This window comes from Phalacrocorax carbo, chromosome 1 (assembly GCF_963921805.1).
Source record: "Phalacrocorax carbo chromosome 1, bPhaCar2.1, whole genome shotgun sequence".
Classification (NCBI taxonomy): Eukaryota; Metazoa; Chordata; class Aves; order Suliformes; family Phalacrocoracidae; genus Phalacrocorax; species Phalacrocorax carbo.
The window spans coordinates 211,491,559-211,517,097 of record NC_087513.1 but is presented as its reverse complement, the minus strand read 5'-3'; the positions used below and the strand labels follow the sequence as shown (position 1 = coordinate 211,517,097).

The 25,539-nt window shown below is 41.9% G+C and overlaps 1 protein-coding gene across 4 annotated transcripts in view; it reads left to right on the top strand.

Moving 5' to 3' along the window:
* The first annotated feature begins 8,529 nt into the window (after positions 1-8,529).
* The window catches only part of PICALM (phosphatidylinositol binding clathrin assembly protein), a 70,462-nt gene continuing 53,452 nt past the window's right edge, over positions 8,530-25,539 (top strand). For 2 of the 4 annotated variants that reach the window (XM_064441464.1, XM_064441463.1), the window contains exon 1: positions 8,532-8,841. In XM_064441464.1, the coding sequence (XP_064297534.1) occupies positions 8,712-8,841 (130 nt within the window). In that variant the 5' untranslated portion in view covers positions 8,532-8,711. Of the gene's footprint in view, positions 8,842-25,539 lie in introns of all 4 variants that reach the window. The other 2 variants (XM_064441466.1, XM_064441465.1) reach the window with 2 other exon arrangements.

Sequence of the window (25,539 nt, the reverse complement as noted above, 5' to 3'; positions counted from 1 at the left end):
ATTAGCATTAAGCACTGAGCCAACAGGCTTTAAAATAGTGTGGACCTAAAAAAATTATTGATATAATGTCCCAAGAGTGAAAGGGCTTTGTTAATTTGAAAATTAAAGCATTAAGATCAGGCAAGCACTGAATTTGCAGTACCAACTCCTTCCTCCACACCTACACAATTAGTATCTATACTGCATTGGCTGTACTTTTAGCTTACAGGGACAAAAACGTATTCTGTCTGAAGTTGGTGGGCATTTTGCCATAGATTCAATAGGAACAGAATTTGGGATCTGAAAGCATATTGCATGTGATGAAATACGGTCCTGCAAGGTATTTGATTTGTGGTTTTACCTGCCTCCACTACTGTTTTCTTTACAGCTGTTCTTAGTTAGATGTTCTTTTAGGCATCTGATCTTCCAGGCCAACAAGGTGTTGCACAAAATACTTACCTTCTCCTATTTTCGCCAACTGGGCTATGTAATCTGAATCAGTCCCATGCATCTGATACTCATTTTTAGTCTTTATCTTTTGCTGGATTTTGGATTGTGAGGGCTAAAAAACACAGGTGCACAGAATGTTCATCAGCATCAGCAGATCAAGAGAGATTATCCTCCCCCTCTACTCTGCCCTAGTGAGACCACATTTGGAGTGCTGTGTCCAGTTCTGGGCCCCCCAGTTTCAGAAGGACACAGAACTGCTTGAGCAAGGCCAGCGGAGAGCTACCAAGATGATCAGGGGGCTGGAGCATCTCCCTTATGAGGAAAGGCTGAGAGACCTGGGTTTGTTCAGCCTGGAGAAGAGAAGGCTGAGGGGGGATTTCATCAATACCTATAAATATCTGAAGGGTGGGTGTCAGGACGATGGGACCAGACTCTTTTCAATGGTGCCCAACAACAGGCCAAGGGACAATGGACACAAGCTGGAACACAGGAAGTTCCACCTCAATATGAAGAAAATACTCCTTTGCTGTGGGTGTGCCAGAGCAGGGGCACAGGCTGCCCAGGGAGGCTGTGGAGTCCCTTCCCTGGAGACATTCAAACCCCACCTGGACGCGTTCCTGTGCCCCCTGCTCTGGGTGTGCCTGCTCAAGCAGGGGGGTTGTACGAGATAATTTCCAGAGGTCCCTTCCAACCCCTGCTTTTCTGGGATTCTGTGATCTTGCTTTTGTAGGTCTTCCTAGGTTTCAGCTGCTGTTGCAATGCACAAAGTCTTTAGCAATGAACAGGCTCTTGGAGAATGTTAAAAGTGAATACCAACACACGCAGGGTTAGTGCTTGACTTGATAATATCCCAGTGCAATTTGAGAGACTATAATCCTTTCTTTTGGATCATTATTCCTTCTTTATTCCTCTGGTAGTATTCCACTGCCAACACGTCTGGCTTTCCAATGAAAAGGGACACTGTATGAAAAGGCAAGGGAGGGCTTAACTGATTAGTGAAAGCACACAGAAGTGGTCCAAAGAGAAGAATTGGATAGGTGGACGTATTAGAAATGAGATACAGATCCTCTACCACTCTTTGCTCCTTCATTCAGATAAGAATGACCACTAAAAGTTCTGGTAATTTTGCGATCCATAGAAGGTGAAGTTGTTGGCCTCCAGACAGTTCCCAGTGGAAGGGCCCACATCACACAGCTTCCAACACAGTAGGTGTCTTCTGATCTGAAGTCACAGAAGTTTGTTGCCAGGTTCACTTGTAGCTTTAAACCAACACAGGTTTTCCAGGAGGCTACCAAGGGAATTTTAGCCTTATTGTAGCCCCTCTCCCACTCCACTGCTGTAGTGCTGGCAACTCCCTTGTTCCCAGCGTATCACCTCACCCTCTCTCTGGCACCTCAACCCCATCTGCCGGGGTGGGGAGCCAGAGAGAAGGCACGACCTGAGGCAGAACTGTGAGTCTGTATTCCCCTGCATTCTGCCCTCCACCGTGGGATCTCCCCAAGGCCGATGAGCTGGCAGAAAGGTGGGTGCCTGACACACGGCTGTGAAGGGAGCGCTGTGTCCCTGCCATTCACGTCTGGCCTGCATCTGGCCCTGGCCTCAGCGGAGGAAACAAGCAGAACATATAATCTGATCACTCCTAGACAGGGGTCGTGGCTGAAGCACATTATCAAACAAGCCTGCACCACTGCTACTCAGAAAGTATTACTTTCTGAGCTCTGAGAAATAAAACTAGGAAACACAGGATGACAGAGAAGGTGAGAACAGTCACTCTGATAACTTGTAATTCTTTGCTTCTCAGATGGTGAAAATCAAAGCAATTTTAAACATCCAGTTTATTTCTTTTTTTTTTAATGCATTTCCTCCATTTCACTGAATGGAAACCACTTTCATTTATGTACTTGTGAATACTGGAACGACTTAGGACAATTCCTCTATTGATTTTAAGGTTGACAATAACTTATACACCATCAGAAGGTTGGGAGGCATTTAGTTAATGCCCTTTTCAGTGCAGCAGTTTGATTTAATCAGCACGAAGTCTGCCCACATGTAAATGCAGTCACTGACCCCTGAAGCACAGAGCCAAACACTGATAGCCTGACTCACTCCAGTGGGCAAGATTCAGATCTCACATAAAGACCAGGGAGTGGGACCTACCTATACAAGGCTTGAAACCAACTCACTGGCATAAATGGATTTATTCATTTGAGGAAGGGAACCCGGATTTACTTTTGCTGCACAGGCCCGGTCGTGAGAATACTTTTCACACATAGGTTTTCTTCTGGGTGAGAAGCCCCATTCAAATCAGCATTGGCAGGACTGGACCCAGCTATTTACTCTCTATAGTTGGCATTGCCAGCATCAACATTTTTGTTTCAGCTCCACATCGAAATTCATGTGGGTGTAAAGCTTTCCCAGACATACAGCATGAGCACATGCGCCTCAACATTAATGAGGGAATCTATTAAGCTCTGCTGCACGTATGTGTGTGTGTAAGAGTGTGAGCGTAAGTACCAATTATAGCTTGGCAGCAGGCTGAAGTGGCTGTTCCATTCATACCCTGTGTTTTCGTTTGCTTGTAACTTTCTTTAAAAATATTCCTTTGGGGCTGAATTGTGTTATGCTTGCTTTTGGCTCAGAGGTGACTGAAGAAAATGATAGGAGCTGCCTCTGAGTTACAGGAGCCCGAAAGGAATGCGGTTCCTCCTGCACTCACCCTGCTGGCTTGCTGCTTGTGAACTGGCAGGGGAGGGAAACGAATGACAGTGCCCTCTCAGAAGTGCCCAGAGAAGGATTCTTATCAAATGCTATCTCCTGCTGAGTTTCACGAACACTGCCAGCCTGGAGTGATGGGGAGAAGTATTTGGCAACAGGGCCTGAGGTTTTCTAGATGAAACTAGGGCGAAGGGATGGAGACAGTGTCACTAGCTGGGACCAGGCCACTTGTTTTTTTCTGTATGAAAGATGGTCTCCAGAAATTTGGGGGAAGTGTATTGGTGCACTTCTCATGCTGGTAAGGCTGTGGTTGCAAGGTTTGTTTTTCCCCCTGGAGCATCTGAGCGAGTTACTGTGCCAAGAAAGGATGTGTAAAAAAGAAGTCCTTCTGAAAGAGCAGCAGGAGTGCATTAGGAATGCTTGCTGATGGGCAATGCATGGCAGACGCGGGGGACAGCATATCTCTCGCTCTCCAGAGGTGTCAGTGTTTGACACGTCCACTGGCAAGTGCGAACAAAATGTAAGGGAGCTTGTTTCCTTTCTGCCTCACACTCAAAAAGGCATTTGTTACATGCATTTGTCTGTCAGGTAGCAATCCTGATTTTGAAGGCATTTGCTCACAGCATTAATGACAGGATCAATTTTGCAATGTGCAAGTTTCATATCAGGGCAAGAATAGAAAGGTCTTATAACACACCACAGGATTCAGAAGCATCATGTTTATTTTCCACCTTTACTTGATCTTCTCATATGACTTGGGAGCTCCTACCCAGATCCTCTACTCCTAAGTGAACACAGTAAAATTAATTCTGACTAGTTAACTGGACCTACATGAGACAGTAACACAACCTGCAGAGCTCAGAATACTATGCACAAGGAAGGACGGTGGATATTGGTCTTACATAGAGAGGCACAAAAGAGGAAATGCGAGAGGAACTAAAGAAACATCAAAGCTGGCACCCTTTCCAGAAAGAGGTAAAAGAATTAGAAAAGAGATGTCTGATTCTACACGGACGTGAGGAGGTTGGCTTTGTCTGCACGGACGGGAGGTTTGGACTAGATGTAAGGACAGAGAGGAGCTAGAAAAAAGCAGGTGCTGTGAGAAGAATGCAGAGCAATAGGTGATTTCAGCAGGGACATTCTGGATAGGCCCAAGGTGGGTATTAAGATGGAAGAGGGTGATGTATTTGAAACAGGAATGAACTGAGCATGGAATAATGATCATTGAAAGGAAGGGTCTTTCCCCCTTGAAGTACTTAAAGTTTGAAGGATCAGAAACACAATTTCATACAAATTGGATGTAAGAGGAGTGGAAGTAAAATCTGTTGGGTCATCATGTTACATGTGGGCAAGAGGAATGCTGGAGGTGTAAACAAGCACATTGAGAGTAGCGGAAAAGTGGTATTGATTAAAAAAGTAGCCCAACTCTGTTGTGCATTGTGGCTACTTTGCACTGTTCCAGCGGTCCTCAGTGGTCATGGCTCCTCCTCCCCCCAGATGTGACCTGGCCACGTTGCACACCGCTGCTGGCTGCCGGATCGCGTTGGCAGCGTGGATGAGTAGCAAGACCCACACACCTGCGCTACTTTATTTCACTGCGCCACTAACAAGCGACGCTTTGACTGTAACTTTTCTACGCCCCAGTTTCTTCATGTTTATCTTCTCAGAGGTGTTACAAGAACAAATTAATTATTGTCCATAAAATTATTTGATGAAGTTGCTATGGTGATACAAATTATATTGAATTCTTATTGCAGCCAAGCTGGAGTATGACTCTGAATGTCTTTCATAGGAAAGCAACATTGGGTAAATCTTTGCCAAACTCTTTGAAAATGATTTGAAATTATTGTACTGCAGTTAAATGGGCAGAGTCTACTAGGCTGGGCAAAATCACGCTACTCAGAAGTGCATCAATAACCTTAGATCGCTGTATACAGTCAGCGAGTGGCCTCATTCTATCTGTGCTGCTGCTCTGGAGTTCTGCGTTGCCAGAGGCGCATGAGAAATGAACCTGATGGTCCTAAGAGGCCATGGACACCGGCACGTGTCATAGCTGGCTACATTTGGGAAGCCAAAGAGCTGGTGTTTTGTGTTTCCTACAGTCTATTCTTTCCTATGTCTTATGTCTCTAACTCAAACAGATGCTAAATTCCTGGGGTTAACATAAAATTCACCTTTCCTTAAAAGCTGAAGGAAAATGCTATAACACTTAGCAGCAACGGAAACCATGGTGATCCTTGAACTGGGTCATGGGAAACATCCGGACTGTATTATGTTTCTAAATCATTTATACAACACTGAAGGAGTATTTCCCAACCTTATTCAGGTGGCTTCACTGCCTCTAGGTTCCCCCCCACCCGCTGCCTCCTTGCCCCATCGCCGTCCTTCTTCCCATTCCCTTCAGCACTTCCATCTCTGTTCCATCGGCCCAGCCCTATTTCAAGTTTTTTGCCCCTCTGCAACTTTTCCTCATGATCCCCCCCTTCACTTCCCAGATGACGGCTGATGGGTTTTTTTGTTGCTGTTTCCAGACATGCCCTCAAATGCTCGGTGCTCAGCTTTGTGCCCCAGAAGGGCTGATTTCTAATAGACCTGAAATTCAGACAAAACACCTGTTTTAAATCTGAAGTTATGTCCGATTAATAGTGCCCTCCAACCCCCAGCTTTCCCGTCGTTTGCAGTAGTGTGAAGCGTGGAGGAAGGGCAGGGATGCCAGCAGTACTGTGAACACCAAAGCACCCAGACGGGTTGCAGGCACCACATGGAGTAGAAATTACACTGCTTCAAGGAAGTGATATACATAATAAATTACAGAGGTCATGCTGAGGCAAGGTTTTCAGCACTATACAATACATATGGGGAGAAACAACCCCGTCAGCTTGTCTGTCCTTGCAGGATAGCTGGATGCCAGTGAAACCCCAATGCTTTTGGGAGCTTGTGAACAGTGTTTTCGCAGAAGCTGGATCCAGGCTCTGGAAGAACTTTTCACAAGAGAAAAGAATGTTGTTTAGGTTTGCTGCTTCGCTAAATATAGGACTCCTATCTTTGCATTAGTTTCTCTTCAGATATGTACTCCTTTCTCCTTCCATTCTCAAGCACACCCAGGCACACAAACAAAAACAAAGGAGTTATAAACTAATCAAACTTGTTTTCTTCAGGTTGGAAAAGAGATAATATTTTGATTTCAATTTCCAAATCTTTGGGAGGTGCTCAGATATTATCTGTCACAGTGCTTTAAGCTCCTCACTGTAATGGTATCAAGTGCTTCCCAAGCAATTAAAAAGCAACAATTACAAAAATATGTTTTCCCATCACTTCTCTCTCCCATTTCTGCTTATGAACAAAAATAACAAGCAGAATTTTTAACCAAGTGGGGTAAAACAGTGAGGTTTCTGTGCATATGAAGAGCTGTAAAAAGGCTAAATTTATTTTTGGTTTTGGACCTCTAAGACCAAGGTCACTTTTTGTCCCCTTAGGAATGAGATATTTTGGCCAAATCTAGTCTCAGTAACTCCTAGAGTCACAAGCTTCCTCTGTTTGGATAGTTTCACTGTTCCTGGAGAAAGCAACAGGCGTAATCAGAGAAGAACCGATGGAGCCTGAAGTACTTGGGCCAATTCCATGGAACTTCTCCGAAGAGCAAGCAAGAGTTCTTGAAGTGGAGTGTTGAAATCCTGGTCCTACCTGAAGTTAGCATAAAAAATACCAGCAGTGTCAAAATTATTTATGTCCTTGATTTACAGTATAATTTGGAAACAATATAAAAAGATGATGTATCCACAGCGATATGCATTGCTGTATCATTAGGCTATAGCAGCCTCAGTGTTTTCATGGCGCAAAGCTTTATGCTAAAGCTGCCTTATCTCATGAGTGCGCTGCTGTATATGTCAGTGATTTATTTCTCTAGCATGGATATTTGGGACTCCAGAAGCAGTTCAGAAGGAGCCAAGAAATACAAACATGACAGTATCTTCAGAGTGCCTGGCATTATGAAGGAAGCAAGCTCTACATGTGGAAGCGCTCCTGTGGCATTATTTGGGTTCAGCTTTTGCCAGATGTCCTTCCTCCGACACTGACTTCCCTTACACATTATAAACAGATAATCCTACTTATATATCCTGACAAGCAGACAGAGCCGAGCATCATTTGTACGCTGCTTCTGTTTAAGCTGCCTAATAAATATTTCAGTGCCTTCATGGATGAGGGACAGTTCCAAGGCGACTCATCAGGAGGCACTTCTGGCAGAGGAAGAGCATTCGCTGGAATGCTGTGGTTTCGCTGTATTATTCGCTGCCGTGCGTTCAGGGAGGAGGAGAAGGGCCCTGTTGTAAAAAGTAAAGAGGTCTGCAGATAGCTGAGAGGCTGTGACCGTGCTTTGGCAACCCATAGTAGGAGGTAACGATTCCAATGGCTGTGTCTTGCTGTCTACAGCTGTGTCTGGGTCATACAGGTACCAGGCTTAGGGAAGACACCTTAAGGAAGTTAGCTGACTGTTACGAACAGAAACATTGAGTAACTTTGTACAAAATCCCAACAAGCCAAGGACAGGGCCACCGGCTACGTCCAAGAGCCCTGAGCAGCATTAGCTGAGTAGCAGAACAGTGGGAGGCTGATCATGAAAGACATGAAAACCACTGATTTTTTTACGCTGGCTGTGATGTACATTTGTGAAATTTTTGGCAAGCTTTCAAATAAAAATAACTCTGAGGAGAAGCACGTTCGCGGCAACTACACAGCTCCAAACTCCTCACGGCCTGCGAAGAGATTTGTCCCCTTTATGCTTTCATTGCCTCAGGTGACGCTGAAGGAGTTTCCACAAAACTTTCCAAGCTGAGAAATATAAAGACTTCCTTCAGGGCGGAGACACCCCACTTGCTCCGCCAGATTTTACACGGCGCTTTAAGCCGCCCTTGCTGAACCCGGGCAGGGGCCGAACCCGCGCTCCCGCCCAAGGGGGACGGGGTGCGGCCCCTCGGGCACGGCCCAGCTTTGGGCTGCCTGTGCCTGTCCCTCCCCTTCGTCCCCTCGGGGCTGTGGGGACGGAGCTGCCGCCACACCCCGCCACGCCCACCCCGCCCGCGCGCGGCGACACGTGACACCCCCCCGCCCCCCCCACTACCGCCTCCACCACCACCACCACCCTCCTTGTTGCACCCGGGAGCTTCGCGCGCCGGCAGGGAGAGGCGGCGCGTGTCACGCGGGCGGGGCGCCGGGGGGATCACGTGATGCGGGCGGCTCGGAAAGCCCGGAGGAGGAGGAGGGGGAGGAGGAGGGAGGTCCGCCCGCCGCCGCCATTTTCCTGCGGCGCCCAGTGTGTGTCCCCTGTCCCCGGCCGAGCGGGAGGCGCGCAGGGGGAGGGGACGGCGGCTGGGGGAGGGGGCGGGAGGAGGAGGGGGAGGGGTCCCTGCTCGGGTGACAGGTCCGTCCCTGAGGGCGGAGCGGGGGCCGCCTGCGGCACGGCGGGGTGAGGAGTCGGCGCAGCTCCGTCCCCACGGCTAGTCCTCCCGTCCCGGCCCCTGAGGAGGGAGCGGAGCCGCTCTCCCTTCCAGCGCCGCCACCCACCCGCCATGTCCGGCCAAAGCCTCACCGACCGCATCACGGCGGCGCAGCACAGCGTGACCGGCTCGGCCGTCTCGAAAACCGTCTGCAAGGCCACGACACACGAGGTCATGGGGCCCAAGAAGAAACACCTGGACTGTGAGTAACCGGGGAGGGATGGCGGCCGGGCTCTGTTCCCCCGCCGGGCTCCCCTCTGCTCTGTCGTCCTGCGGAGCCGGGTCCCCGCCGCGGGGCTGCCCCCTTCCCCGCCGGCCTCGCCGGGACGCGAAGCCTCGTCGGGCGGAGGAGCTCTGGGCATTCCCGTGGGGGGGTTGGATCGGGGACGTGGCGGTGGAGAGCTCGGGGGAGGCTGCTGGGTATGTCTGCTCTCCAGAAGAGGCCTTGTTAGCTCTGCCCTGTGCACAGGGCCCCGGACAATGCGAGCTGCTGAAGGGCAGGAGCTGCCCTGTACCCCTTCCATGGAGAGAGAGAAAGAACCACGGGGGCCAAGCGGGGGAATGGTCTGTAATTTCCTTACTAGTTGATCTTATTTGTGTTCTGCCAGGGCAGCACTCCCCCGTTCTGTAGGGGAGGTGCAGGAGTTCCAAGAAGGAATAGCTGATCAGTTACCTTAATTCTTTCCCAGATAGTCTAGTAGGAAAAAAAACCCAAACCTCTATCATTCTAGTAACTCCTCCATGTAGAAGAATGTGAAATGAGTGCCTGAGGAGCTAATCTCTCTCAGTAAGGGTGTTCTTCTTAGTCTTATCATTTCTAGTCTGTCTCCTTCACTTGGGAGGATGGGCCTAAGAGGACTTCTTTAGACCTTCAGTGTCTGAGCTTAACAACCCATACAGGGACTGGCCGTTTTTCAGCTTCTATTAAAAATAGATCCAAGGTAGGAAGGCTTAAAAGGTTTTTCTATCATCTCTGTTCCATTCAGGTGATTACAAAGAGAGTGATGAGCACCGAAGTTCATAGTAGTGTGTCTCCCACTACACTGTAAGGTCACAGGAGTGGGGATGTTCTTGGCCTGAATAGCTGATTATCTTGCATCTATTTATTCCAGGCCTTTTTAAGGACCTTTCTCTACCCGTTTCACCCAATGTGTAATAAAAGATACTGGAGAAAGATGTGTGGCTATGCCTTCTGTATGCGTGCTTTCTCCTTTCCTCCCACCCACGTCTGTGACAAGAAGGTTGGGTCTTCATGTGTCTTGAATTTGTGCCTCCTGAATCGCTCTGTATCCAAATGAGAAGGCCAGATGATGGCACTAGGATTAATTCTACTGTAGTTATTTCTTCTTTTCACCAAAAGATGTCTGACTTAAAGGTTTAAGAAATTCTTGTTCTACCAGTACCTGAGAGGGATGTGATCAGTTTTTTTAGAGTAGCCCCAGAGCAGCTGCCTCAGTTTCTTTCTGGTATTCCCTCTTCCATTTCATGTCTTGCCTGAAAACTGAGTAGTAACTGAGTGGCTTTGTTATTTGTGGTCAGCCTAGGGTGACAGAAGGCTGAGGAAATGTTTGGGCTTTAAGTAACTTAGTCTCAGGTAGAGAAAACACCTTGTCATGTGGCTTATGTATGAAGTTGTGGTGTTACTGGATTTCACACGACAGAAGGGAGGCTTTCTGGAAAAAAAACTTGTCAGGTTTAGCTTGGAATAGTGTGAAAAGTGCAGTTTCAGTAATAGGGCATTTAGCAGCTGAATTATTTCATGGTATAAGCTTTGTGAAAAAGAACATCAAACTGATCAGACAACCGCTTTGCAGACTAGCGTGTGTATGCAAGGGTGGTGTTCTGAACGCAGTTGCTAGGGGACATCCTAACTGAGACCTGTCAGATGCTGCTGTAGAAGGGAGCTTGAACTTCCTTAGAAAGCTATTTGGTAGTTGCTGGATGAGAAGCCCACTTCTGTATTTCCCTTGTTTACGCTAGACTGTCAGAGGTCCCAGTTCCTGCCTCTTTCTCAGAGAATTATTTTGTCAGAGCAAAGCTAACTTGTTTGGTTTTTTTTATTAGTTTTACTACTAGCCACTCTTAATAAGTGGTTAAAATAGATCATGGATAGATAAGTTCTGTATGCTGCCTAATAGGTTTGTTGGGAGTTTCTGTTCCTGGCATCAGGAAATGACACACAGTGTTGTATTTTGAATATTTTCTTTGTTCATACCGTTTATGGTTGTATGTTTAAAAATGAATGCTTTTTGTACAAGCCGTGACTCAAGCCCCACCTCTGAATTATTTGCACATACCTTCCTTTTACAACAGTTTAACTACTAGATAAGTCCTAGGAACTGACATCTCACTGTGAGTGACAATTAATATACCAGTCTTCATAGGTGGCATGCTTCCTAAATATTTTTCTAATTAGTGTTTGTCATGGTTTAACCCCATGCAGCACTATATCAGCTGCTAAGAGAAAAATTAACTCTATCTCAGCTGAAACCAGGACAGTGTTTATTGTGATAATGACAGTTAAAACTTACTTTGTTAAAGGTTGTGTCCTGGACGAGTTGATAAGCTGATTCTAATACTCTCCTGGAATGAAGTCTTAGTTTTGTAGCATTTTCTGTGACCATGACATACATTCTTGTTAATGGGGTATTTGTATTATTTGTACAGATCTTAAAATCTCTGACTGTCCTGCTTCTGAAATTCTTTCTTTATTAAGCTTGAACCGTCATGAACAGATTTAAGTAGCTCAGCTTCACATTAGCCCATACAAATGGGGGGAAATCGGACATGGGTACCGATGCACATGATTATTCCTGTCCTTATTTATCTTGCTCTTGGCTGTCTGTGGAGTTCCAAAACTGAAGTGCTCCCCATCCTAGGTTTGTATAATCCCTGTATATGTCCCTCAGTGACCGTTAGCTTAATCATCAAAGAATGGAAAAGGCATACTTAGCCCATAATGATTACAATATAATCTACTCCAAAGAATGTTCTTTCTCTCCCACTACAAAGCTCAGTTGCTTGTTTGGTTTGAGAGAGAAAGAATTACAATTCTAATTTACAAGTGGACGTGGCTTACAATAGGTAGCAACGATCATCTTATGGTCATATGCTTGCACTCCGGATATGCTTTTTCTCCTGTTATGGAGGCCCAGTCTTATAGCTGGGATAAGGATTCCCTGTTTTGTAATCTAGGTGCTGCTTCTGTAATGATGGATTACTTGTTTTATGGTAATCAGACAGGTTTAATAGCCTTGAAACCCTCAAAGCATAGTTCATGGAATTTCTTTTACAGAAAACCTAGTTTCACTAGGACTTCGTCCTAGTTTTCACACCTCTGAGCAGTGCTGGCTCAAAACTGGTTTGTGGGTTTGACTGGTACCTGTGATTTATGCAGCCCTTTCTTTTGCGTATTGCTTTTGTTGTTCAGTACTGTATAGTGATGCTAAGAGCAAGTGCTTTAGGTTGTTTGAATGTAAATGGTGCTGGAAAGCTTGTGGGCAGATTTCACTTTTTTGTTTTACATGATTCTCTTGGGGGGTGGTGGTGCTTCCATAGGTATATGTGATGGATAATTCATATTAGGAGAACCAAAAGATAAACAGTTAATGCCAAGTAGGAGGTTTCATTAGGTCAGTTCAGTGAAACCGCTGTAGCAGTGATGTCTCAGCAGCACGAAAGTGTTTGTGTACCTGTACATGTTGTGGACCGCAGTTAAAACAGCTTTGGTGTGAACACACATTTAGGGATGGGCTCTTGAATGAGTATGGCATAGTAACCCTATCTGCTCATAGCTAGTGGAGTAGCGCTCTTTAAAGGAGAATGTGGATGGATGACTTGGAAGGAAGTGGCAATGCAGTAATTATCCATTCTTAACAGGAAATATCTCTCTAGTTATGCTAATGCATAATTTCCTTGACTTCTTATTGTGAAGAAAAAAATCTGTATTTTTAAGGAAGAGGGTAAACCAGAACCCTGCCCTGTGTTGTGAGAAGCTGTGTAAGTGAAAGTAAACTTAATTGAGCTTGCTGGGAACTTATTTCCCAAGTCCCTAATGTCAGCTGTTTTGGTTTTGTCTAGAGGCTACTGCTTGTACAAATAAGTCCAGCTAAAGACTTGCTTTATGTCTGTGCTGGGGACAGCTTCCGTTTCCAAATGAGATGGTAGGCAGAGGGTATCTTGCAGAACTGAGGAACAAGGATCATTGCTTTCCCCTATATCTCACAAGAGATTTGTAGTAAAGCTGGGAAAAGTCTTTTAAGTGCTTACCTGCCTTCACATACTGAAGTGTAACTGGGTTATTTCAGTGATGTAGTGAGTTAACTCCTGGTGTTTGTGGATACTGCTGTGTTCTCCAGTAGAAATAGATTATCCGCATTCCTTCTACAGTATTGCAGTACTTCACCAAATTCATATTTTCTTTCTGGTTTTGGCAGGATTACCTGAAGTTTCTCATGGCTTTGCTTCTCATTTTGTAGTTGACTCAAACTTCTGGAGGCAGTCCATTGTTATTTTTGCTTAGAACTGTTCTGTGTAACTGTAATTATTTCAAATACAGATAATTGCTTTATTGCAGCTTTCTTTTGAAGTATTCATCTTCCTGTCTGAGTTCTTCCATGATTCCTTTATCATTCTTCCTTAGCCAGCTTCTCCTTACTCTTTACTAGAATTCCTTTGGAATATTTGTGTTTGCTTTTAGTAGGGTATGAGAACTATCATACTCCTCTAGACTGCCAGAGGGCCAATTTTCTACCACAGCTGCTCGTTTGCAGAAAGAATAGCCATTTAGTTCTGCAGCTGTTGTTTTATTTTACTTAGCCCGAAGCAGTATTCTACTTTGGATGAAGTAAGAGGTAGGAACTATGGAGGAGAAGCTGCAGGACACCTGCAATCAGCTTACTGTGAATCTTTGTACTGTCATTGTTTCCCCATCAGCTGTGGTTATTCAGGTGTCATGTAACTTTGGGCTGTAGCTCTAGTGGTGATTTTCTGATTATTTTTTTTTTTTTTTACGGTGCAGTCATCTCTTCTAAAAGTGATGCTTGGAAGAGGCATTCTTTTGCAGTTCAGCCTGTGACCTAATGATCTACTTCAGTCTTCAGTTCCTAATCTTAAGATGAGTTTTTGATCTGTAGATGTGAAAGTTTTAAGTTGTTCCTAGTGACTTGGCTCACAAAGTAACACTAGTTTGCATAATAATACAAAAGAGATGATTTATCCAACATGGAATTTAAAGCTTCTCTCTTTCTTGCATTGTGTATGTTGCCTTATGTGAAGTACATGATCCATACGCCACAGTAGCACGTGATGCTGGTCGACTGCTGGGAAAGTTCACTTGTAAAACGTTACTGACATCTTGCTCTCCCTGGAAATTGCAACACGTTTTCTGAAGCAGAGACACCTTTTGTATTTGAAAGATTATTTTTTTAATAGCCTTCTTAAATTTAAGTTTCTCTATCTTTAAAATCTTTTCACTCATTAATTCTCAAACATGAATTACTTCTTTAAAAATGGCCCAGTTACTACTGGTCAGGTATATGCCATCTTATTTTCTGTAAACCATGCAGAAGCTGTTCCTCAAGCACGCTAGAAGAATCAGGTAAGTATTATAAATGACTTGTTTATAAAATCTTGGAGTCCTGTAGTGGAACAGTTATTAAACATTTCCAAATAGTTCATAATACAATTTTAAAGCAATAATCTCAAGTATGGGTTCTTACATCTGAGTATTTTAGCAAACTCTGCTGCAGCAGCAATGCAAACTTTGCTTTGTGTCTAAGAACTGTTTTCTGAGGCCATCAGTGTGTGAGTTTAACCATTTAGATTTCCTGCCAGGCTGAAGTCTTAAGCTACAAGTAGTTGTAATTTGGAGTGGAATGTTATCTTGCAAAGGCTTAGGTAGCAGAGAGATTTTTATTACTGATTATGCCTGCACCGGATTAGAAGTAAACAAGAAGTAACTGGCCAAAAAGCTGCAGCCAAGTGGAAAGGAAAGAAACCGATGTTGATAGAAAATTGTTTGGTATTTTTCTTGCTCTTCTAGCAGCTTTCTCCATTGTGAAATGGGACTGTGAGCAGGCAGGGTATGAACTGTTATTAACTATGTATCCTTCTAGATGCAAAGGAAGTAGAAATACTGTTGCACTTCATATTTCACCTCTAGCTTTACATCAGAGCTTTTTCAATTAGATGGTGGTTCCTAAACCTCAAAATACTGTTAGTAAAATCAGTGCTAACTTGTGGTGCTCTCCGCTCTGCTCAGGGCAAATCCAAGTTACGAGTAATATGTGACCAATCGGGTATTGAGACGAGAAATTAGGGAACTAAGCTGTATTTAGCTGTGTGATAATAACTTAATGAAGTTAAGCATTTCATAAAGATTTAACAAATACGCTGGATTTTCCGATTGTGACTAAACATCTCCTATGCTATTTTGCTAAAGGAGCTTTATTAGAGTAATGCTTATCTGGTTCACTTGCAATATTAAACATGAGTAAATTAGGCTTTCATAAGTTTTAGCTCAAAACAGAGGGTGTAAAATAACAAGATCTACACCAAAAGTTAACTTGGTAGTGTCAACTCTGAGTATGAAGCATAAGAAAGTTTCTTGGAGTGAACAGCGTTGGCATAAAGAGAAACCCTGTGGTTTTACCTTAATTCATGTCATGACACATGCAGGGTCTACAAAATAAAAAATACAAAGCTGGAGCTTATACTTGCTCTGAGCTCTCCTCTTTAATTTCCTTCAGACCTGTGTCAGTTTACTGAGGAAGAGCTCTCCACATCAACCCCTTCTTCCTTTTCTCCTGCAAAGACACTGCGGAAATCTTCATTTAATGTCCTTTATTGCTTCCTCCCAGGCAAGCAGTCCTTCAGTCACAACATCCGTACGCTCTCGCAGCGGTGCCGTTCTAGCAGCAGTGATTCTTTTGCTTATGTAGGAAGTGATAAGTTTGCACGGGTTGAAACTGCTCTGGTATTTCACATATTTACTCTAAATATGGTACTTGCAGTAGCATGTAGCTCAGCTCTTCCAGTTAGCAAGCGTGTGCTAGGACATCAACAAAGTATCTCTATTGTTTGTAACCTTTACCGATTTTTGTTGAATTTTTTAACTTAATACAACTTAAAGCACAAATTATGAATCCTTAATAGCATTGTTTCCTAGTCAAATATTTAGTGTATTAAAAAAAGTTTTTTCCACATTAATAGCTTGTAAAAACTGGGGGTTTTTATCCCGTTGAAAAAGGTGGTAATGAAATGAATGTTAATTCCTCAATTAGTTTTGTTAAAAACCAAAACCAACCCACTGGTATTCTACTGCACAGCGTAAGTTCCTAGAGTTACAATGGTAAACTGGATTTCAAGACCCAGAATGGATAATGTACCAAGTTTTAAACTAAACTCAGGTTGCAAACAGAAGTAAACGTGTTTTGTTTTGTGTTTTGGGGGTTTTGTGTAGGTGGGTGTTTGAGTTTTTGGGGTTTTTTGTTGTTGTGTTTTTTTATTTTTCTTTTTTTTATGCCTTTAATCTGGCAGTAAATTCACTGAGAGCAGCTCTGGTTGTCTGTGATTTGTTGCTCCGTCTGCCAAAGCAGAAGGTTGAGTGTCTTGGCTATCAGACGGTAGAAGTAGGTTTCTTCGTGTTCTTAGTCATTTTAAAGGGCTGCTCAACTCGCTTTGCTGTTGGTGATGTTTGGATTCTTCTGGGGTGGAGAATGAGCTGTAGTGTGGTATGGCAATGTTTCTGTACCTGCCTCTTCAGGTGTGTGCTTTTTGTTTTGGGGTTAGTTTTTTATGCGGTGTTGTGTCCTCTTTTCCCCCTTCTCCTCATATGTTCAGAAATCACACCAGCACTTAACTACATGCGTTTGCAGTCACACTTGGCTTGTTTGGCTGATGCCTCTGCTCTTGCTGACGAATGGGTCGATATTTCATGGGAAATTGAGTCACACTTGAATTTTACTTTGATTCATCCCCTTCCCCTCCCTACTCACCCAGTGTTGCCATAATAGGTGCAGCCATCATTGCAACCTCTTTCAAACTTTATAAATTTTTCTGATCCACAACTCTATTCTTGACCTGACCTTATTTTTATGTGAAATGTTAAAAGTTGTTTAAGCTATTGTGATGGCTAAGCTTCCATATTGAGCATGGTAGTGTAATTTGATTTTATTTAATTGTCCCTTTTTCTATTTGCTGGAAACTATTGGTGTTCATAATTCAGCAAATATACTGTTATGAAGAGATTAAAAATAACTTTCATTTTAAAATCAGTCTGTTAGCTGCTCTATGTAATCAAGTAAATATTCCTATGTACAGCTGCAGTTCGCAAAGCAATTCTTCATTTCTGTACTGATGTACACCTAGCTTCATTGAGGCTAGCTTACTCATGAAATACCTTCATCCTTTCCTTCTGTCATACAAGGGGTACTTCAGTTCAGTATTTACTGAAGTGATTATGTTAGTTTGTAAGTTTTGGGGGTGAAATTCAAGTGTTTTATTTGCAATTTCTTTTTAATCATCATGAGATACAACTAGTACTGTTCAAATCATAATTGCAGCTGAACAGGAAAAAATGCCTTTCTGAACAATATCCTTGTGTCCTTTTTTCCTCTTGACAAGCCAAGTTTACTATTTAGATATATGCTGGAATCCTTAGGTAGAATTTAATTTTGAACTAACTCTCAGGATCATGTCACTTTGCTTTCATTGATACAGACATGCTCTAATTTGCTGTGTTTTATTCAAATTACTGAATTTGGATTTATCCTTTTAATAAATTTTTCTGTAAAATATTAATAACCTCCCTTAAATTCAACAGGAGTTCTTTCTCCCTGGAGTGCTTGCATTTCAGTCATGAGTGTCAGTACAGCATTGCAGAATAAAATTTAAAGTATCAAAAATATACATGAAGTGGATTTTGATTATAGGAATAAAAGAAAAGTCAACGGATACCAAGTCTGAACACTTTTGCATTCCTGGGCTGTAGTTATTTATAATAAGGATATGAGATACCTAGTAAGCTGCTGCACTTGATTAGCTGTCTGATGGGAAAACTCAGGATGCACAGCTTCTAGCTGTAAAGTGTTTGAAACACAGGGACTAGGGCACCAGCTTGTGCTTTGGGGGAAAACGGTGGTCCAAATACAGACTTTCATCTTTAAGTTTTTGGTAGTTAATAGGGAGCTAGCTCAAACTTTCTTCTAGATCTGTTCGGTTGGAATGCTTTGCCACAACAATAGCATCATTAAGCCTATCAAATGTAATTAAAGCTAAAACATAATCTGCTAGGAAATTTACTTCATTTACTTTGCATTAAAAATATGGAATATGTGAAGTTTGTTTCAGGGCTGAGGTTGATGTGTGAATGATGGAAATCCTGAGAAGCCTTTTTGTTCTCAAACACCAGGGAATGGTATGGTTAGTTCAACCTCTGATGTTTGGAATTGCATTGTTACGAATTTGAAGCTCTTACATTTCCAAGGGCTGACTTTCTGTTTTGTTTTGCTCGGTTTTTGCTTTTTGTTTTACACAGTTACTTTTAGGAGGAGAGTTTCTTTAGATTTAATAATCTGTAAGTAAAATAGAATGCATTGGAAGAGATGTTTTTGTCCTTATTTTAAACTGTTAATGAGGAGCCTTTGTAGACAAGAATGTGGTCAGCCTCCTCGTATGTAGTAGGGCTGATGCAAGATGTTCTAACATCTAGTTTTACTATAGCTCCATATTCCTTTTAACTCTCTGCGATTTTAACCAGTGAACAAACCCTACTTTGAAGCAAATGGAATAACTGTATTTTGCATTGTTAGAGCTTATCTTTATGAAACAATTTCATTTTAGAGATAAAATCTGGCTGAATTCATCTTTCTTTTACTGAGGACCAAAAGGTAGATGATATTTGCTTCTGCTCTTGGCTTTAGTTTATCTTAGAGGCTGTTTGTGATAGGGATGTGTCTGTGCATGGTAAACAGAGAAATTCCTGTCTGAAAGCTGTGGGATACAGAGTTCTTTCTGTGTACAACTTCCCTTACTGGTCCAGTTTCAAACTTCAGGGTTTGAAGTTCGATGTTTGTTCTAAAACTTTGTGAAACTTGAAACTTTATAACCACATGGTCACTAATAAAGTGATCACGAATGATCTCTAAAACTGGGCAATGAGGGGAAGAGCTGATCTGGATTTATGAAACTAGGGCATAACAGCACTGTTGTAAGAGGGTGGGCTTCCCTTTGTAAGGTCACTTTCTTTGTCTACTGAAAATCAGTAAAGCTTAATGTATGGTGCTGGAAAAATACAACATTTTCACTTTCCATGTTCAGTGAAGACTGTTCCTGCTCCAACATGGGCTGTAAGGGATGGTTTTGATCCTTTAGCTCTTGGGCCCCTGTAAAAGGGTGGTATTCAAATGTGCATTGAAGCTGTACTTGGGATGAGCCAGGAGGAGTTTTGTTTGCTCAGAGAGCTCCAAATATCTCATGGGAGACGTTAGTCTAAATTGAAGAAGGAAGTAGAAGCTAAATTAGACAGAAATTTCCAACATTTCTATTAATAGCATGGAGGGTTTTAGCTGTTCCTTTACTTGACTGCCTCTGTTTGTGGGAGAGCTGCACATCTACAGTGCATGACTGTCAGCTGAAACAGTTTTGTGAAGATACCTGTGTTTTGATGGGGGGAGATGTGATTTTTTTTTTTTTTTTCCTTTGAGCTCTGGTGCTCTGTTTTATCCAGTTTGCTAACATTTCATGTCAAAACCTGATCCTGTATTGGTCAAAATAAAAGGTATGAAAGTGGTTGTCAGTGACAAATCTCCTTTAAGGAGTTCACCAACTTTAAGTGCACAATGTGAAATAGATCGTATGGAATTGATGGAGCTTGAATTAAAATTGGCTGCAAGAAGTACTCTAGATCCAGGTATCCTGAATTCTAGTTGCTTAAAAAAATTGGTAATTTAGAAAGTAGTGAGACTTCTTTTAACCAAAATTACTAGAATTTTGCATGTCACCAAATACGTTAGCATAGAAGGAGCAGCTTCATGGTTTTTGTTATGCTTCTTTCTCCTGTTCCTACTGGGCAATAGGAAGATTAGTCCTACTTAGGAGTAGACAGAAGTTATATAGAAATGGCCGGTATGTAGATGGCCTTTCACATGAAGAAATCACTTGTGGGATTCAGGGAACAGAGCAAGGAATAGGAGGAAACCAATACAATTTCACAAGTTCATGTCTGAAATTAATTTCAGACTTCACTATCGTCTCGGTCCCCATGCTTTGTTACGAAGCCGACTATTTTTCTTTCAGTTTTTCACCATGGAGAAAGAAAAATCTCAGACACATTCTGCAAAACTTGTGTGTTCAAACTGTTTTGTATAACATCAGGGAGTAAAAACTTAGCCTGTTTGATCTCTGAGATGCTAGCCCAAGTACCCAACTGTGTAAACCTGCATCATCTTGTGTGACTTTCTGCCAGTCACTTTGTAGAAGGCTGGTGTTTGATTTTCATTAAAAGATAAATATTTGAAGTTTGAGGATTTGTTGCTTTGCACATTCAAATCATTTGGCAGGATTATTTTTTAATAAAACACATTGTATGATAAAAAAGGCAAATAATTTAAATTGCTTTCTTCCTTGGTGTATTAACTGAGGTTTGGTAAGGAAAGCTTTGCATCAAGCTTTAAGCAAGTGTTTTTATTGTCCCTGCATTGTCAATGGAGAGGGAACTCTTACGGTAAAATCTTGAGGGTTACTAGTTTGGAGTTGGCCAGCTTCTTCTATAGAAACTACAGCAAAAAAATTTGATTCCTCAGCAAAACTCTCCTGAAGTGTGTTTTCTTCTGTGTTGTTGCTTATTAGCAGTGTGGTATTTTTCTGACTTTGCCTTATTTTTCCCACTTTTCCTCTTTTTCTACTTTTGTTAGGCTACTTATGTCATAGTTCATAAGCTCTTAAATTAGAGCTAGTTTTCATTAAGACCTGTAAAGCTCTGTTTAGTCAGCTAATCCAGCAAGCAATCATCTGACAGAGCACTGTGGAGGCATGCTGTGGGTATTTCCTGAGAGATCAACAGAAAAGTAAGATATACAGATTTTTCCACCTAAAATAGGAAGCATTGTATGTCTGAATTGTAGTGTGATGTGTGTAAAGTTTCTTCACAGTGAGAATCTGGGCTGAAACCTGCTATCTGAGGAGTTTTGTTCCAACAGGTGGTCATCGTGCTATTTATAAGGAAAAGCATGTAGCACTGTCATGTAATAAATAGTACTAATTAAAAAAAATTCTAAGTAGTTTGGACATGCTTCTGTTTCTTATATGCCAGTAAATACACTGCTTTCAGTAAGTTTAGGTACTGGGCTTTTGGTAATTCCTATATTAAAATGAACCCAAATTAAAGTCACTTTTGCACCTTTATGATGTTGGAAGAGCATGATTTAATAAAATACCATTTTAGGATATGGCTTAAACTTCTCTGGTGGTAGGTGCAAAAGTTTCCCAGATTTCTCCCTTTATCAGGTTAAACTCCCTACTTTGCTACTCTCTGAGAGTATATGAAGAGCAGTTAAATGTGGTGTTTTCTAGCCAGTATACTGCAGGGGCAAAAGGACCTACAAGAGATGCTGTTGGACCATCAGAATCTCTTGGCAATACAACTTATTTTGTACAACAAACTAGTATGAGCTCTTGATAAAGAAAGGGGTATTTCCACAAAATTTTATGCCTGGGTGTTTTTTCTCAGTAATAGACTGGACAGCTCTTTATCTAGGTGAAGCTGTAGAGGATGGTATCTGTCAAGAAATATCCTACCATGCACTTCAATATTTTTACAATTACATTGGATTTATTGTCCTATATAATTTCTGGTTTGCTGAGGACACCAGTACACTTGGTGTCCTGCAGGCATTGTGCAGTCTGGGAGGCTGCATAGTAGAAGACATGTTTTGGCATGAGGGCTTTCCAGAAACTGGAAAGAGAGAGCCACAGGTCTGACCAAAGAACTTTGCTGTGCAGCGTTGGATGTACACATCTTCACCCGCAGTTTCAGCGCTGATGGAGGTAGTCAGATACAGAGGTATAACTCCTTTAACTCAAGTACATGTTTCCTGACAGCTCCCAAAGGCATTCAGGAAAAGTGTGCTGCTATTGCTCTGGATTAGATTCTGTTTAGAAGAAAATCTGATTTCCAAAGTAATATTTTAAAATGGGAGAGAATGACACATATTCCAAACAACTTTGCTAGAATGAGTAAGATTTCTGAGCTAGTGAAAAGAAACAAGTATTGACGTAGGAGAACCTCAGATCAGATGGCTCTGTTATTTCTTATTTTTCGTTTTGCCCATTAAACTGTCTAATTAAAGATGTGGCACTGCCATTCAAGGGGGAAAAAATGTGAATTACATGTGTGTGATTAGTACTAAAATAACAAAGATCAGGAGAATTTTTTTGGCTTGAAAATCTGTTCAGTGATGTGTGGTGGCAGCAGGTCATGCTGGCATTGATGCTCAATGGTGGTTTCAGTTTTGCTATGCTGTAGAGTGAGGGTTCACCACTACTACACAATTACTTTCTGGTGCATCTTTTAGAATAATGCGATGTGGAAGTTAAACATGGAAGAAGCGCCTAAATTACACTTGTGTGAATATTTTGCGTGTTTAGAAAATACATATATTCAGATTTAGAAACTGTGCTAGAGGTGTTTACTGACAATGTGCATGGTCAGGCGTGTTTTCTCTTTGTTTTTCTGTAACGCAGGATTAAGGAAGTCACAGAGGTTGGAAGGTGGCATAGGTGCTTTGGCTGCCTTTTGGTATACTTTCTAACAGGTTTGATCTGCGTTCCATATGGACCAGGTGACCTCTGCATCTGGAAGCTTTGAAGAGACTACATTTAGCTTTATTACAAATGGTGACATCAAAAACTATGGGACTTCCTGCCACAAATTGAGATTGGGACTTTGCAGGATTGAGGAGAGTTAGATACTGAAATAAAACCTAGTTATGTTAAAGGCTCACCTTCTTGAAAACAATAAAAGCCATCTTGCTGCAAAACAACTCTAGGGTTGCATTTATGGAGGTTTTTTGTTCTGTCTGCTGTTGACAAAATGGTTTCCCTGTTGCAGTAGGCTGGGCTACAGTAATGTTACTCTACCACCGCTAGCAAGCTGCCAGGTAAGAGCATATTGTTAGTACTTCGCGTGAGTCTAGGAAGTATTTGAGAGCAGTCTGCAAGGACTGGTTGCTTACTGCTGGCAGTGCAACAGCAGCTTGTCCGTATATTTCACAAGTCTTGTTTTTAACATGTCCATTAGCACAACTTCTTATCATAAGGAGGCGTAGTATCTATGGAGTAGTTAGAGTAAGTTCCTTTGGAGCAGAAGGAAAGGGCTGTAAGTGCATACTGTAACAAAAAAATTTATAGTAAGCAAAGGCAGATGGCTTGGGCACTCTTTTTGTCGAGGAGAGAGATAGAGAGCAGCGTGATAATATATTCAATGTGTGGTGATGAAGAGACCCGAGGGTTTAATGTCTTTGTCACGTACTGATCTCTTTCAGCTGTCTGTAAACCATGTGATGTGCCTTCTCTGTGCACCTTAAGGTAAAATCGTAGGATAAACTTGCATGTATGCAGACTGTTCACTTGAAATAGCTTCATGTTTGGAGTAGGAGAGAAAAGTAGTGTTAAAGCTATACAATTTTCAAAGTAATTAATCTTCATCAAAATAGAAATGTTCCACCTAATGCAATTCATTGTGCTTCCATCAGTCCACTGTGTATGACTACCCACACCATAAATATTATATTGGATACTTAAATATTTATAATATTTAATATAGTAATTTAATGTTATACTCTAATATATTAAAGTTAAATATTTATTTCAATATTGAATCAGCTGGCTGTCGTTCAAAGTCAAAGCCTACCCAGCCACCTGTCCTAAAGTATTATCAAACAGCACTGCTCATAGAGAATCTTTAAGGTATGTGCCCACTTTCTAGCTTGTCAGAACCTAAAGTGGATGCATCCTCAAGTGTTTGCAGTTATGTCCTCTGAAAATACTGACTTTATGTTGAACAAGTAGCTATTCATAATTTAATTCCTGAAAGCATTGAAACTTGCATATGATGATACGAAGAAGAATATTTGTTTCTCCCTGATTTAAATAGGCCAAGAGCTTAAATACTCAGATTGAATGTACTGCTTATGCAGGAATCATCATGTTAGTTGGCTGATACAGGCATTTTCATCTTGTGATCAAGAATCACCTTTAGAATATGATTCGTAGGCTCATTATTAAGCAAGTTTGTAAAGATAGGGTCAAGGCTCTAAGTTTACAGGTACTTTTCAGTGGCAGTAATGCACTAGTGTGTGTGTGAGAGCTAATACTTTAGGTGAGGTTTCATGATAAAGTGCTTTTAAAAGGTACTGTAGGAATTAAATGTGGAACAAAAGTGTTCAGTAGTTTAGCATGTCTCACATATTTCTCAGCCTTAGGGTGCTGAAGCAGTAGTTCGAGGAAGAACTTAAGGTCTCTCTGTAAGAGTAGTGCAGCGTTGATAAAACTTGGAACTTTGCAAAGATAATGCTTTAGCAGAAGAAAAATACTTGGATATCTGAAAAGCTGTCATAAACAGTGTTCCCTGTGTAAGTAATCTTATACATCCATCTCTTCTTTATATGAAATACAGCCAATTAGCAGTCCACGAACCTTTTGAAAATTACAATGTGTACATGGTGTGCAGGAAGGAAAATTTGACAACAGTGTCTGGCAGAAAACTTTATCTTTGCCCTGGGTCATTCATGCTGATAGGTCCCACCGTAGTTTAAATTTGTATCCGTGTTTCAGTTAAATAATAGTGTTGCACTTGGGAGATTGTAGGAGAGCAACATTATCACTTCCAAGTATGAAAGGATTCAAAGTCAGGCTTTCACACCCTCAGCCAAGACAGTTCTAGGGAGCCATGGATTATCTGGTGTAGGCTGAGCTGACAGAAGCCTCCGCTGGTATGATTTAGTTGGGAATCGGTCTTCACATTTTGTGCCCAGTATCGCTGCGGACTCCTTTTCTTCTGACTTTTCAGCTAATAGTCATTTGAGGATGACTTCACCATATATAAACAACTTCACCGTATATGCTTAAAAACTGTCTCTACGTGTTGGATTTGTAATAAAAACATGTATTTTTATACTGAAAACAGCTTATAACTCACTGTTTAAAATGGCATATGAAGAAAGCTGTGATGAAAAACCAGTATCAGCAAAAATCCCTAGTGGAGAAATAGCTTTTTCTGTCAGACCAGTTCTTTTGCAGAAAAGATGTGGAATCAGTGAAGGTTATTAATCTAAAGACATTTTTGCCATTGTGCCACATCTACTCCAGAGATCCATAACTTTTATTTTCATAACTGCATCTAAAAATAATTAACTTGAAAACATGCCTGTGTAAAGTGATACTGAGGCGGCTGAAACATTAACAGGCCTTTTTTCTTTGAGCTTCACAGGAGAGATAATTGTCACCAGATATTTAATACAGTTATTCTTTACCAGAGGGAAGGAATGCCACACTGCTTCCACCCCCTAGAAAGCTATGCAAAGGAATATTTACTTATGTTACTTGAATTCAAATTGGTGGGACCTGGTAAACATTATCTGAAATGAATTTTCTTATTCTAGCTTAAATAATCTTAAGGTATTTTTGGTGACTGTATCTAAGAAAATGTGAATACTGAAGAACAGCAGACAAAAAAGGAATTGTAGGGAGAGGAGATACTTTTGTATTGATTAATATTTTAAGATTTTAACAAAGGCAGTTCTCTCCTGTTACAACAACTGACCTTGATGGGTGTGGGTAACAAGGACGTGTTTTGGTGTTTCCTCTGCATAACTCTCAGAGTGAGTAGTGCACGGGAGAA